The sequence below is a fragment of the Muntiacus reevesi genome, chromosome 2 (genome assembly GCF_963930625.1).
Source record: "Muntiacus reevesi chromosome 2, mMunRee1.1, whole genome shotgun sequence".
Taxonomy (NCBI): Eukaryota; Metazoa; Chordata; class Mammalia; order Artiodactyla; family Cervidae; genus Muntiacus; species Muntiacus reevesi.
Window position 1 is genome coordinate 167,124,783 of NC_089250.1, and position 12,676 is coordinate 167,137,458.

At 47.6% G+C, this 12,676-nt stretch overlaps 1 protein-coding gene across 2 annotated transcripts in view; it reads right to left on the reverse strand.

The window, feature by feature from the left end:
- Positions 1–12,676, reverse strand: part of ADAM12 (ADAM metallopeptidase domain 12) — a 383,818-nt gene that overhangs the window by 322,636 nt on the left and 48,506 nt on the right. For both annotated transcript variants that reach the window (XR_010661569.1, XM_065923533.1), the window contains exon 2: positions 9,717–9,853. Coding sequence is in view for 1 of the 2 variants with exons in the window: in XM_065923533.1 (XP_065779605.1) it covers positions 9,717–9,853 (137 nt within the window). In the remaining variant the exon portion in view is untranslated. The remainder of the gene's footprint in view (positions 1–9,716; positions 9,854–12,676) is intronic.

The window sequence follows — 12,676 nt, forward strand, 5'->3', positions numbered from 1 at the left end:
TGGAGAGCAGGGTGGAGATGAAGCCCAGAGCCCGCCTTGACGCGTGGCGCAAATCCAACAGGAGGATTTGCAGCAGCGGAGCGCAGGATGCTGGCTTGCCTCCTCCTCTTTGCTTGCTGACCAAAGAGGACGGGTGAGCAGGAAAGGCCTCGGGAGCGGGGCCAGAGCCCTCACATGCGGATGAGGGAAGGCAGAGCTCCCTGGAGGGCAGGGCTGATGGCTGGGGGAAGCACTGGTCAGACCTCCCCACACCGTCCCTCTGAGCCGAGACTTCGCCTCTGGAGTCCAGATTTATGAACCCGTCCTGACAGTGCACAAGGCAAAGAAAGCTGCAGATTTTCTGGGAGGCAGTCGAGCGCCATGGGAAGACTAGACGTCAGAGTCTAGCTGTCAGCCCTGTCACTTCACGTTCTTACTGAGTCCCTGCTTCTTCACCTACAAAGTGCACCGGGGGCGCTTGACGTGTCTGGGGTACGTCTAGCCCGGGGGTCGCCAACTACAGTCCGAGGACCATGTCCAGCCCACTGCCTGTGAGCTAAGAACGGGTTTCACATTTCTTTTTTTTTTTTTTTTCATTTATTTTTATCACCTTATCTTTAACAAAGGAGGCAAGGATATACAATGGAAAAAAGACAACCTCTTTAACAAGTGGTGCTGGGAAAACTGGTCAACCACTTGTAAAAGAATGAAACTAGAACACTTTCTAACACCATACACAAAAATAAACTTAAAATGGATTAAAGATCTAAATGTAAGACCAGAAACTATAAAACTCCTAGAGGAGAACATAGGCAAAACACTCTCCGACATGAATCACAGCAGGATCCTCTATGATCCACCTCCCAGAATATTGGAAATAAAAGCAAAAATAAACAAATGGGACCTAATGAAACTTAAAAGCTTTTGCACAACAAAGGAAACTATAAGTAAGGTGAAAACAGCCCTCAGATTGGGAGAAAATAATAGCAAACGAAGCAACAGACAAAGGATTAACCTCAAAAATACACATTTCTTAATGACTAAGAAAATACGAATAAGAGAAGAATATTTCATGACACATGAACATTATAAAATTCAAATTACAATGTCCATGTGCGTGAGTGCTACGTGCTAAGTCACTGCAGTTGTGTCCGACTCTTTGCGACCCCATGGACTGTAGCCCGCCAGGCTCCTCTGTCCACGGGATTCTCCAGGCAACAACACTGAGGTGCGTTGCCATGCCCTGCTCCAGGGGATCGTCCCGATCTAGGGACCAGACCTGCGTCTCTTGTGTCTCCTTGGATTGGCAGGACGATTCTTTACTGCTGAGCCACCAGGGCATATCCACAAATAAGTTTTATTGGAACACAACCGGAAACCCTGGTTTACTTAATATCCCTGGCTGCTTCTACCCTTTAAGCTATAGAAGTAAAGTTGCATTATCTGTGACGGAGATTGGGGGGCCCACACAGCTGAATAGTTACTCTTCATTAAAACAGGGACCCAAGAGGGAGGGCATATCTGTACACATGTAGCTGCTTCACTTTGTTGAGCAGCATAAACTAACACAACACTGTAAACCAACTCTACCCCAATTCAAACAAATAATAATTATTACAACGATCAAAAAAATTTAAATATTCTCTATTATAACTATCAAAAAAAAAGTTCGCCAAGTTTTGGTCTGGCCCCATCCAAAGCAAAGGTTCTCAGTAACTGTATCCTCACCCTTCTCAGCTGTCCCCAAGGGCAGGGGTCATAACTACGCCTCCTCCCCACGCCCCAGCCGTTTTCAGTTGACTTGGCTGGGAAGGAGGGAGCTACTGACATCTCCTGGGTAAAGACCAGAGCAGCTGCTGAACACCCTATAACACACAGCGGCGGCCGCTTTCCCCTACACACAGAGGACTGATGCACAACCAGCCCCAGTGGCAGCAGAAAGGCCGGCAGGAATGAGGGGAAAGGGGTGTGGCTGAGCTCTCCTGAGCACAACGAGGGTGCTGTCAGGCAGCAGGGTCACCATCGTCACCCCCTTTACGAACGGCGAGACAGACTCAGCTAGGGCCAGCCACGGGTCCGGCATCCCACGGCAAGGCAGAGGCTCTGCGGGGGTCTGAAGCCGTCTCTGTACGTTCCAAAGCTTCTGGTTTTTCCACTCCGCGTGCTATCAAGTCTAAACAACAGCTGAGTTCCCAAAGATAAAAGGGTGCCCGCCAGTACCCCACTAACATCTCTCCCAGAAGGTGGGTGCAGTCTTGGCTGGGTAGGTCACACGCGGCCCGAAGAGCGGCCTCCCTGTGTGCCAGACACGGCTCCTGGGGACTGTCGGCAAGGGGTGGGGCTGCGGGGAGGCCAGTGGGAGATAAGAGATGGGGATGGGACTTTCCCGACGGTCCAGTGGTTAGGACTCGGAGCTCCCAACGTGGTGAGGGCAGGGGTTCAATTCCTGGTTGGGGAACTAAGATCCCTAATGGCACAGCCAGGTTTAAAAAAAAGAGATTTTTTTTTAAAATTAAAAAAAAAGAGAGAGAGAGGGATGAGGGTACAGGAAGGTGGAGAATAAACCATCCCAGGAGACCATACAGTCTGGAAACAACGTTCCAGCTTTGGAGCCACTGGGTATACGTATCTATATATATTTTTACATTTATGGCCACACTGGATCTTCATTGCGGTGCACGGGCCTTCTCGTTGTGGTGCACACGCTTCTCACTGCAGTGGTTTCTCTCGTTGTGGAGCTCAGGCTCTAGGTGTGTGGGCTCAGGGGTTGCGGTTCATGGACTCTAGGGCCCTGGCTCTCTGGTTCATTGTCCTATGGCAGGTAGGATCCTCCCAGACCAGGGGTTGAACCTGTACCCCCTGCATTGGTAGGTGGATTCTTTGCCACTGAGCCACTAAGGAAGCCCTAGTACACATTTCTTTTGAGGAGTTTCACAGTAGGTATTTTATTAAAAATTACATTCCTAAAGGGGCTTCCCTGGTGGCTCAGATGGTAAAGCGTCAGCCTGCAATGCGGGAGACCGGGGTTCGATCCCTGCATCGGGAAGGTCCCCCGGAGAAGGATGTGGCAACCCATTCCAGTACTCTTGCCTGGAAAACTCTATGGACGGAGGACCCCAGTAGGCTACAGTCCATGGGGTCGCAAAGAGTCGGACACGACTGAGCGTCTTCACTTTCACTTTCACATTCCTAAGAGGAAGCACTGTCAGCTGGCTTATAAGCTAAAGGAAGCTCCATGTTCCATAAGTCAGAAGGCTAACCATCGAGCTTACACAGTCAAGCTCGGGCGCCACAGGCCGGCCTGCAGCAACTCCTGTAACGACCAGAATGCCCCCTTCGAGCAGAGGAAACTCATTGTCTACAAGGCTAGCCATGTGAACCCTGGAACAGAATGGCGCATGGGGGGAGTTGTTAAGACATAAGCAGCCACAAAAGTGGAAAATGTCGCATTCTTCCAAGCTATGTAAGACCTCCAGATGATTTACAAGCACCTAAACTTGCTAATGCAAGCAGCCGATGCATCAGAAAAGTCCCTGATGCTGGGAAAGATTGAGAGCAGGAGAAGAGGGTGTCAGAGGATGAGATGGCTGGATGGCATCACTGATGCAGTGAACATAAACCTGGGCAAACTTCGGGACAGTGAGGGACAGGGAGGCCTGGCATGCTGCAGTCCGTGGGGTTGCAGAGTCAGACACAACTGGGCGACTGAACAGCAAACTTGCTGAAACAGGTCAGCAATGTCTGAAAAGTCCAGGTTTTCCAAGAGTGGTTTGCAAACCCTCTGCAGAAGTGGAAAGGGGCCCCAGGAACCTCTGGGCATTTGAATAAAATGCAAAAGTTGACTTCTGTCCCTTCTACCTTCTGTAGCAGGAGGCACCCCCACGCCAGTGAGTGACCCGGTTCCCAGACACAGAGGAAGGCTCAGAGCCCTCAACAAACATTCCGTATCCTCACTGGGTGCCACGCGCGGCACCAAGGGGCAAGGAAGGACAAACGCGGAGAACATCACCCTCAGAGAGGGCCCAGGCTGGCGGGAGAAGCAAAACTATAAACTAGTGATGACGGCACAGTATGAGCCGTGCCAAAGAGCTGAGTCCCAACGCCAGAGTTAGGGTCTAAAACCAGCATGGAGGTGAGGGGGTACCCCAGTCAGGGTCAACATTAATCTTGCAAATACCTTATGGTTTTCATGCATTTGTGCAAGTTCAATGGGGCCATTTCTTCTCTCCTGAACGCTGCTGGGTTGACTTAACGCAGCGTTAAGTTGACTCATTTTGGGGTCCCTGCTCTTTAAAGACATCCAACTGAAGAATAGACTCAGTTTCAAACAGCCAGAGACTTGCCCTGTTTCAGGTGGAGGGAAGGAGGAAACAGCATACAGTGCTCACCCCTCATGGCCCCTGCCCTGGTCCCCGGCTCCTCGGCAAATCAAGAGGATGGATGTGTGGTTTAAAGTGATGTGTCTGCAGCATCAGTCTCCACCACGTCCCCAGGCTTAGTGTGCATGGAGTGTCTGCACATCACGGAGACGACTGCTGAGGACCAAGACCCGGGGGGGAACAAACGCGGCTGGGGAGGTCAGAAGGGGCTGCACAGAGAAGGTGAGGGCTGAGCTGGGGCCTCAGGAGTAAGTAAGACACAGCGGGCGGGGACAGAGCAAATGCCGAGCACGGCGGGAAAGAGCATGACATTTAGGCCACGGGCTGCTGCAGACGAGCAGGATGGCTCGGAGGTGGGAGGCGAGCCTCGAGTCAGGCTGACCCAGTCTGTACATCATCCTGGGTATCAAGGGAGGGAACCTGAGGCAGATGCCGAGAGAAGCTTCTGAAGGAAGTCGTCAGTCTCGTGACTTGAGGGGGTGGGGGATGACAATCTTATTTCCCTGGGCTACTAAAGTGGGGAACATGGATGGGAGGCTGTGTCCATATTGGAACATAATAATGCACTGACGTAACTGGGAACTTCTGGCTGGAGCTGCCTAAAATCCATTGGAAGCCAGTGACCCAATCACAGACATCAGAGCAGGCAGACTATTGGATTTGCAGTCCATGAACACTGGAGGATGATGGTGAGGGGATCAGACCCAGGTCACAGCTCGTCGGAGCGACTGCTGCTACCGTTCACGTCACCACCATACGTGGGCTCCTACGACCGGTAGCCTGGGTCTGATCCCCCCACCATCATCCTCCAGTGTTCCTGAACTGAAAATCCAATAGTCCACCCTGCTCTGATGCCTGTAGTTGGGTCACTGATTCCGATGGCCCCTCCAGGCTTCCCTGATAGCTCAGTTGGTAAAGAATCAGCCTGCAATGCAGGAGACCCCGGTCTGATTCCTGGGTCGGGAAGATCTGTTGGAGAAGGGAAAGGCTACCCACTCCAGTATTCTGGCCTGGAGAATTCCATGGACTGTATAGTCCATGCGGTCACAAAGAGTTGGACACGACTGAGCGACCTGCACTTTCACTGGCCCCTCCTGCCACAGGTGGACAGTGAGGCCACTGGAGGGAATGACAAGGCCAGCGGGAGTCCTTAGTCAGAAATGTGCCGAGGAAGAGACTCAGCGGAAACTGACAGTTGAGGGACAAAGCCAAGAAGAGGAGTCATGAGCAAGAATTAAAAACACATGAGAGTGAACAATAGCGCACAGGGTCTCGGGAGCCAAAGGAAGCGAGCATTTCAAAGCAGAGGGAACCAGTGTCGAGATCAGATAAAGAGTGAGAAGCACGCACCGCCTGCAGAGGCCGGGAGGCCACCTGGGACCTTGGCAAGAGCCGTCGTGATGAAGTGTCGGGAGCAGAAGCTGCTACCAAGGGACGCAGAGGACGGGTGGCAGGGGTGTGAGCACCCCTCCCAGAAGAGGTCTGCTGCCTCAGGGTGAAACGGGATGGCTATTTGAGCAAAAAAAAAAACAGGACTTGGTTTTCTCAGCCAGGAAACAAAGCAAACGGAAGTCTATGCAGCAGACATTACCTCTGCTGTTTTAATTAGCTGCTACTTGATATTTCAGACTCTCAATATGCTACGGGAAGCTTCGGTTTCACGTTCTAATCCCCTTGCCTTTTTATTTTCCATTTCACGTACTATTTCCATCATTTCATTCTCATGCGAGAAAGCTAGAAATTGGAAATTTCCTGGAGCATTCAAAGGCTGAGCTCCACTGAGGTCAATTCAGGAGCAACTGCATCTTGATACGTCTTCCCTGGACCCAGAGTTCACTTTTTTCAAGACGTGAAATTGGAGATTGGTCCCTACAGATACTTTAAACTCTCAGTATCACCTTACATCGGGGTGGTAGTTTTTAGTTTCCAGTGTATTCTCACAGACATCGTTTAATTTCATTCTTACCGTGACCCTAAGAGGGAGGAAAAGCAGATAAGCTTGTACTCATGTTACAGACCAAAACAGCAGTAAGCAAGCAAACCAAATGCTGGGGCGCCTACAAGGCACACGAGGTCAGGTGCCTTCCCACTCCTCCAGTCCTTCAGCTACAGGAGCAGTGGCGGGGCTGGCTTGGCACTTGATTTGTAAAGGACGTAATAATATCCCACTCATCTATATGTTCATCACAGATGAGAAAGAGACAGAAAGAAGGAGAGAGAGAGAGAGAATCTGAGTACCTTTTCCTGAATCAAGCTGAAGTAACTTGAAATCAGTTGAATCAAGTTCACCGGCTCTCCAGTGCTGGACGCAGCAGCAGTTTTCACGAATACTGTGATTCTAAACCTGTGTGCTCATTATTTTTAAATTTTTTTTCATTTATTTATTTGTGCCTGGTCTCACAGAGTCTTCAGCTGTGTCACACAATTCTCAGTTGAAGCATGCAAACTCTCAGCTGCCATACACGGCATCTAGTTCCCTAACCAGGGGTCAAACTTGGGCCTCCTGCATTGAGAAGGTGGGGTCTTAGCCACTGGACCGCCAGGGAAGTCCCCCGGGTGCTCATTAGAATCACCTGGGAGCACACTACAGAAAGGAAGATGCCTGGTGCTGTTTTTAGCTCAGTCGTTTCCAGCACATTGTGAGCCCACCAGGCTCCTCTGTCCATGGGGATTCTCCTGGCCAGAATACTGAAGTGGGTTACCATGCCCTCCTCCAGGGGATCTTCCTGACCCAGGGATCCAGCCCAGGTGTCCTGCATTACAGGTGGATTCTTTACCATCTGAGCCACCGGGGAAGCCAAAATGCCTGGGCCTATCCTCAAATCAGTTAAGTCAAATGGGCAAAGGCTGGCTGAACAGAAGGAAGCAAGGGAGCAAGGAATAAGATGGGGAGCAGGAAAGCAAGGATGCAAATCTAAATGCCTACATTCTAAGGTGCAGCAGGCAGAGTTGCACAGCAAAATATATACGTGAAGTGAGTTATGTTCTGCACGCGTAAAGATACACTCTGTGAATGCAGTTTAAAATGTCAACGTGGATGGTTGTTTTGATAACAAGGAAAGATGTAGACATACACACCATTTGGCAGACTCCCTATCCCCACAACAAACACACACATCTACCCTGTGGAGAATGAGGGCATGCTCATACACAAACCCCTTTTCCTGCAGGGCCTTGATGGTTATCCACCAAATAAAGGCACGTGTGGTCATTACAGAGGCATGATGCTGACTCCACGAGCCACACATTGACGCGAACTTCACGGCATTACGACAAGATGCTGGCCCCCAAATCACCTAGGTCCCTGTTCCCTTAAACAATGTCAGTAACCTGGAGCTATTTTAGGCAGTAGGTATGTGCCTACTTCCCTGGGTCAGGAAGACCCCCTGGAGAAGTAAATGGCAACCCACTCCAGTCTTCTTGCCTGGGAAATCTCGTGGGCAGAGGAGCCTGGAGGGCTACCGTCCATGGGGTCACAAAAGAGGCAGACACGACAGCAACTGAACAACAACACATATACCTACTACCCACACGACTCTCGTCCTGGAGGAGTTGGGACAGTGAGGCAACAACAGTGGTCTCTTCTATTGTTCTACAAAGATGGTGCAGGTGGCGCCCGGTCCTCAGGTTGTACGCTTGGCCAAGGTGGGGGGGGCAGCCAATGCCCCCTCCAGCATGTCTCTTGAGGTCTGCCAGGTGGCTGGCTGGCAGGAAGGATGAAGCTGGAGGTCAGAAACTAGAGCCAACCTGCACCGGTCCCTTCCAGAGGCCTGCTGAGAACCTTCATCAGCACGTTGCTCTGATACCCTCCAAGGAAGGTTGCCAGATAAAACACAGGACACCAGTTAAATCTGGATTTTGATAAACAGCAATACCCCAAATCTTGCATGGGACAGACTTATGCCGAAAAAACATCCACTGTTTGTCTAAGTCCAAGTTTAATGGGGCATTCTGTACTTTCAGTTGCTAAATCTGGCAACCATACCACCAAGGAGATCTCCCATAAAAGCTTCCACCACCCAAGTAACTTTAGATGGCTTCATATTCTTATATCATTAATTAGTGCCTATCAACATTTTAAATACATACTTTACAAAAATAGTACACTTCTCTTTTTCTGAACCTATCAGATCATTTCTAATTTTGCAAATTAGTAGCATGATGAGATTTTCTAGGTTTTTCCTAGGTTTTTCTTCCAGGAAACAGCATCAGAGACACTGTGATTGGCTTGCACTTTGTAGATTCAGTCTGTGACAGTCCCCATGAAATAGAAATACTGAAAAAGTTTAGATCTGGCCTTTGGATCCTTTAACCCAACCTTTCTGAATGTTCACGTTCAGCTGAAAGTCTCCTTAGAAAATGAAATAATGAGGTGAATCAGGGGCCCCCAGCCTCTAAAGCTACTGCCTGATGATCTGAAGTGGAGCTGAGATAATAATAATAGAAATAAAGCACACAGTAAATGCACTTGAATCACCTCAAAACCATCCCTGTCCCCACCCCTCCCACCAAATTGCCTTCCACAAAATTGGGCCCTGGTGCCAAAAAGGTTGGCAATAATAAAACATAAATCATACTATCGTTACAGACATAAAGGTGGCCCACTGCAGCACTTCCAGAACACTACAGAGGATTTTCACAGTCTCAACTGCTCTTTTTTTAAAAAAAAATCTGTTTTCTATTATAAAAAATAATCTAAAAATAGTTCCACATAACACAAGGACAAAGCCATCTGTATGATCTCTCCAAAGAGCTCATATTTCTATAGATTTTATCGCTTTCCAACTATTCCAACAAGTTCTGAAATTTAAGAAAGTCATGTAGATTTGTCAGACAAAACTCATCAAAATATTAAATTTAACCACTAATATTTTGATTATTTTATAGTATTCTTTTACATCACAGAAGACTCAAATCAAACACGTATTGAAGTAATTGCAGCATCAAAGTACATTAAAACTCATTACAAACTTAAAAAAAGTTGCATTAAAATGTTTCTACCAATAATTGACTGATAAAACCAAAATATTGATAAGTAGATGTGAATATAGAAAAATATCCAGCACTCAAGTAAAATGAGCTGGAAGTTGCATATCTGGAAATGTTATCCTTGGTGTGTGTTTGAAAAAAATAACTTTCCATGGATGCAAACAGAGCTGAGACCCTCATCAGAACCGTCACGTCGAAATCAATTTGTATTTCATCTTCTTAATAATGAAGATTTCACTTTGTAAGGAAGGATAAAGTTGGGATTAAAGCAGTTAAAGACAAAACTTGAATAAAAGAATACGAATGCAGTACTGTGAGTTTTAAACTCCAATCACTGAAAAGCCAAGGAGGAAAGAGTGAAAAACTGACCTCTGAGTCTGCATTCTTCATTGGGTTCCACGGATCTCCATTCAAAAGAGAGACACTGGCCACTTCATAGGTTCCTCCCCCGTTGCTCGTCCCAGCCTGTTGCATGGAAGGCACAAATTGGTGTTCCAAGTTCACCCCTGTAACACAAAGAAAAACCCTATGCTTATTCCAGCTTGGAAGAGTTTGGCATCAGAAGTATGACACCAATGTCTCAATGAAAATACTTGCAAGTTGAATAAGGCCAGGCAAATACCATCATCTAGTATATCATAATTGAGTGTTAAAACTAATTAATTCACTGTCAATCAGACCAAAAATTTTTGTAACTTAAAGCAAATAAGAGCTAATTCTTTCCCCCCTTCAAGCCCTGTGGCACGTGCTGGGTGATCACCATCATCAAAGTATATAATTCTGTCCTTCGACAAGCAACAAAAATCCACGAGCCATGACTTTTTAAATGATGAATTAATCCTTTGCTTAAGATCAGCTCTATTAAAAGTCTCAAGGCTTTAGCTGTGTTAAGATTAAATCCATTTACTTAAGTCTCAGCGAATCAGTTAAATACAAAGCCAACTCTGCTCTCTGTACTTATGGGGGCTAATTTTATGGGCTTCAGGGAATGATTCTGTAGACAAAATTAATTTGTCAGTTTGGACTGACTAGACTGGTTCATGTAAAAAAAAAAGTCAATCATTCAGTCAACTATTATGTGATCTTGTTTCCTGGGGTCCTGTCGAACCAGTTAATATACTGACACAGGTTCAATGCAGCCCCATTTCCATAAACAACCCTAATGGAAAGTATAACATTTTTCTCTTCTGGAGAGTATATCACTTTCTTAACAAATACGGTAATTTCTCCAGGCCAGCTCCCCTATGAGGTCACACTCCTGCTATTTGCGGCAACCACAGTCTGCCCCTCAAGGTAAAGGATGGGAGTTGATTCCCTCACATGTTATTCCCATTTCTTCAACCAGGACTCATAATTTTCAGACCTGAGTCATAATAGCACAGTTTCAAGTTACTAAAGAGTTCACATTTATTGGGCACAAATGGTATTGAAATTTTAATCCTAGACATTTTACAGTTCTCCAAATACCTTTCAATCCACACCATTTTATCATTCTCAGTGTGGAAGTCTGCAGTTATATTCAGGTTACAAAAGGATTACTATTGTACTTGAGTATTAACTGTCTGACACAGCCTCCCTGGAAAATTCTCAAGCTGGTCACAGAGCATTTAAAACTCCCAATCGTTGAGTGCCAAGGGACCAGGGATGACCTGCACGTTGGGACTATGGCCAGTGGCAAAGGGGGTGAGCTGGGCCCCTTGGCCACCTGGGGCGGGAGAGGGAGAGAGAGGACCAAGGGACCAGGAGACATGGGCTTGTGGTCTCAGGGCTGGGATGAGCCCATGTCTGGGAGATGAGGTTTCCAGCTGTGCAGGCGGAAGGGCCGGCTCCAGGTGATGACATCTGTGGACATCTGGTGGAGGGCGGGATATGAGCAAGGAGTGGTTATCAGCATGAAATTCATCAGAAGTCTTTCCTGGCTGAAGAGGAGGCAGTCCATGATGGCTCAGAGACCTTGAATAAATGAGCTTCATCCACCGGCTTGATTTCATGATCTTCAATGTGCTCCAAGAGTGCTGAGTCACTCCAAGCAGGGGTTTGGAGTAAGACATCCCCAACATCAGTAGCATCCTGACTACGTATTAGCTTTGGTCCTGGCCCGGCTGTTGACCCACTTACTAGCTCATTCATTCACTCATTCATTCACCAACTATCTGTTAACTGCCTGCCTTGTGACGGGCCTTCTAGATCTGATGTCTTCCACTTAAATAGCCCGCTCTTTCTGCCTCAGCCCTCGTGTTACCTGGAGCGAGCCCCCTCTGCCTACACTGTTGGGACCCTCATCTCTTAAATACAGCTCCCCCCACCCCAGAACACTCGGTTCTCTCCATCCTGGGCATCTAAGAGAGGGTCGCAGATCAAGCTGCCCTCGTGACCTATACTCTTACATTGGGTGAGAGATGACTGGACAAATAAGATGATTGCACACAGTAACCAGGACCCTGAAACAACAGGGCTAGGGGGGCACCCCGTGATGTCCTTGTAACTCTTCTACAAATCTAAAATGATTTCAAAATAAAAATGTAATGAGAAAAACAAGGTGGTGGGAGTTGGTGGGGAAGGCTACTACTTCGATGGACAGGGGCAAGAGCCTGCATTGTTGGGACGGGAAGCATGGAAGATGAGAAACTTCCAGCCCTACCCAGGGCCGGGGGAAGAACACATTGGCAGTGGGTCATCAAGGGTTTTTCTTTTCCATAAAATGAGGCAGAGGGCAGGGAGGCGCAAGGTGGATAATACACAGGAAGCATGAAGAACACCACCTGGTTTCATCAAGATCCTTCTCTAAGCTTTGCCAAGCCCCAGGTCTCATGCTCAGGACCCTCAATGGGATTTCCACGTTAGAAGTTCCTGAAACAAAGTGAGTTCTGATCCAGTTACACAGTTTCTGCAGAGGTGGACTAAGAGTGCAACTAACAGAACACATCCTGAAAGAGCGCTGGTGTGTTGTCTGAAGTGGATTAAGAAGGATTTGAAATACCCGCAATTACAGAGTGAAAATGGCAGATGCGCCTGAACTTGCCCCTCAACCATTGAAAACCATGCCACGTGCCAAAGAGCTACCCAGGCCAACAGTTTAATCCTCTGGAAAGTCAAGTTAAACTGTTCAGAGAGTGAGTGCAAGCATTTTAAAATTCCCTCTACATAAACAAACCAAGTTGATTATAAGTTACTCCTGGAAGTTTAGTCAGTTAAGTTTCCAACACAAGTGAATTGTTAAATTGAGTACTTAATCACAAATTCAAATGCCCCAAGGCTGGATAAATCTAAACTTGGAGTCCTGCTCACCACCCAGCCGCCTTAGGGAAGACGGGATAGTTTCCATGGGT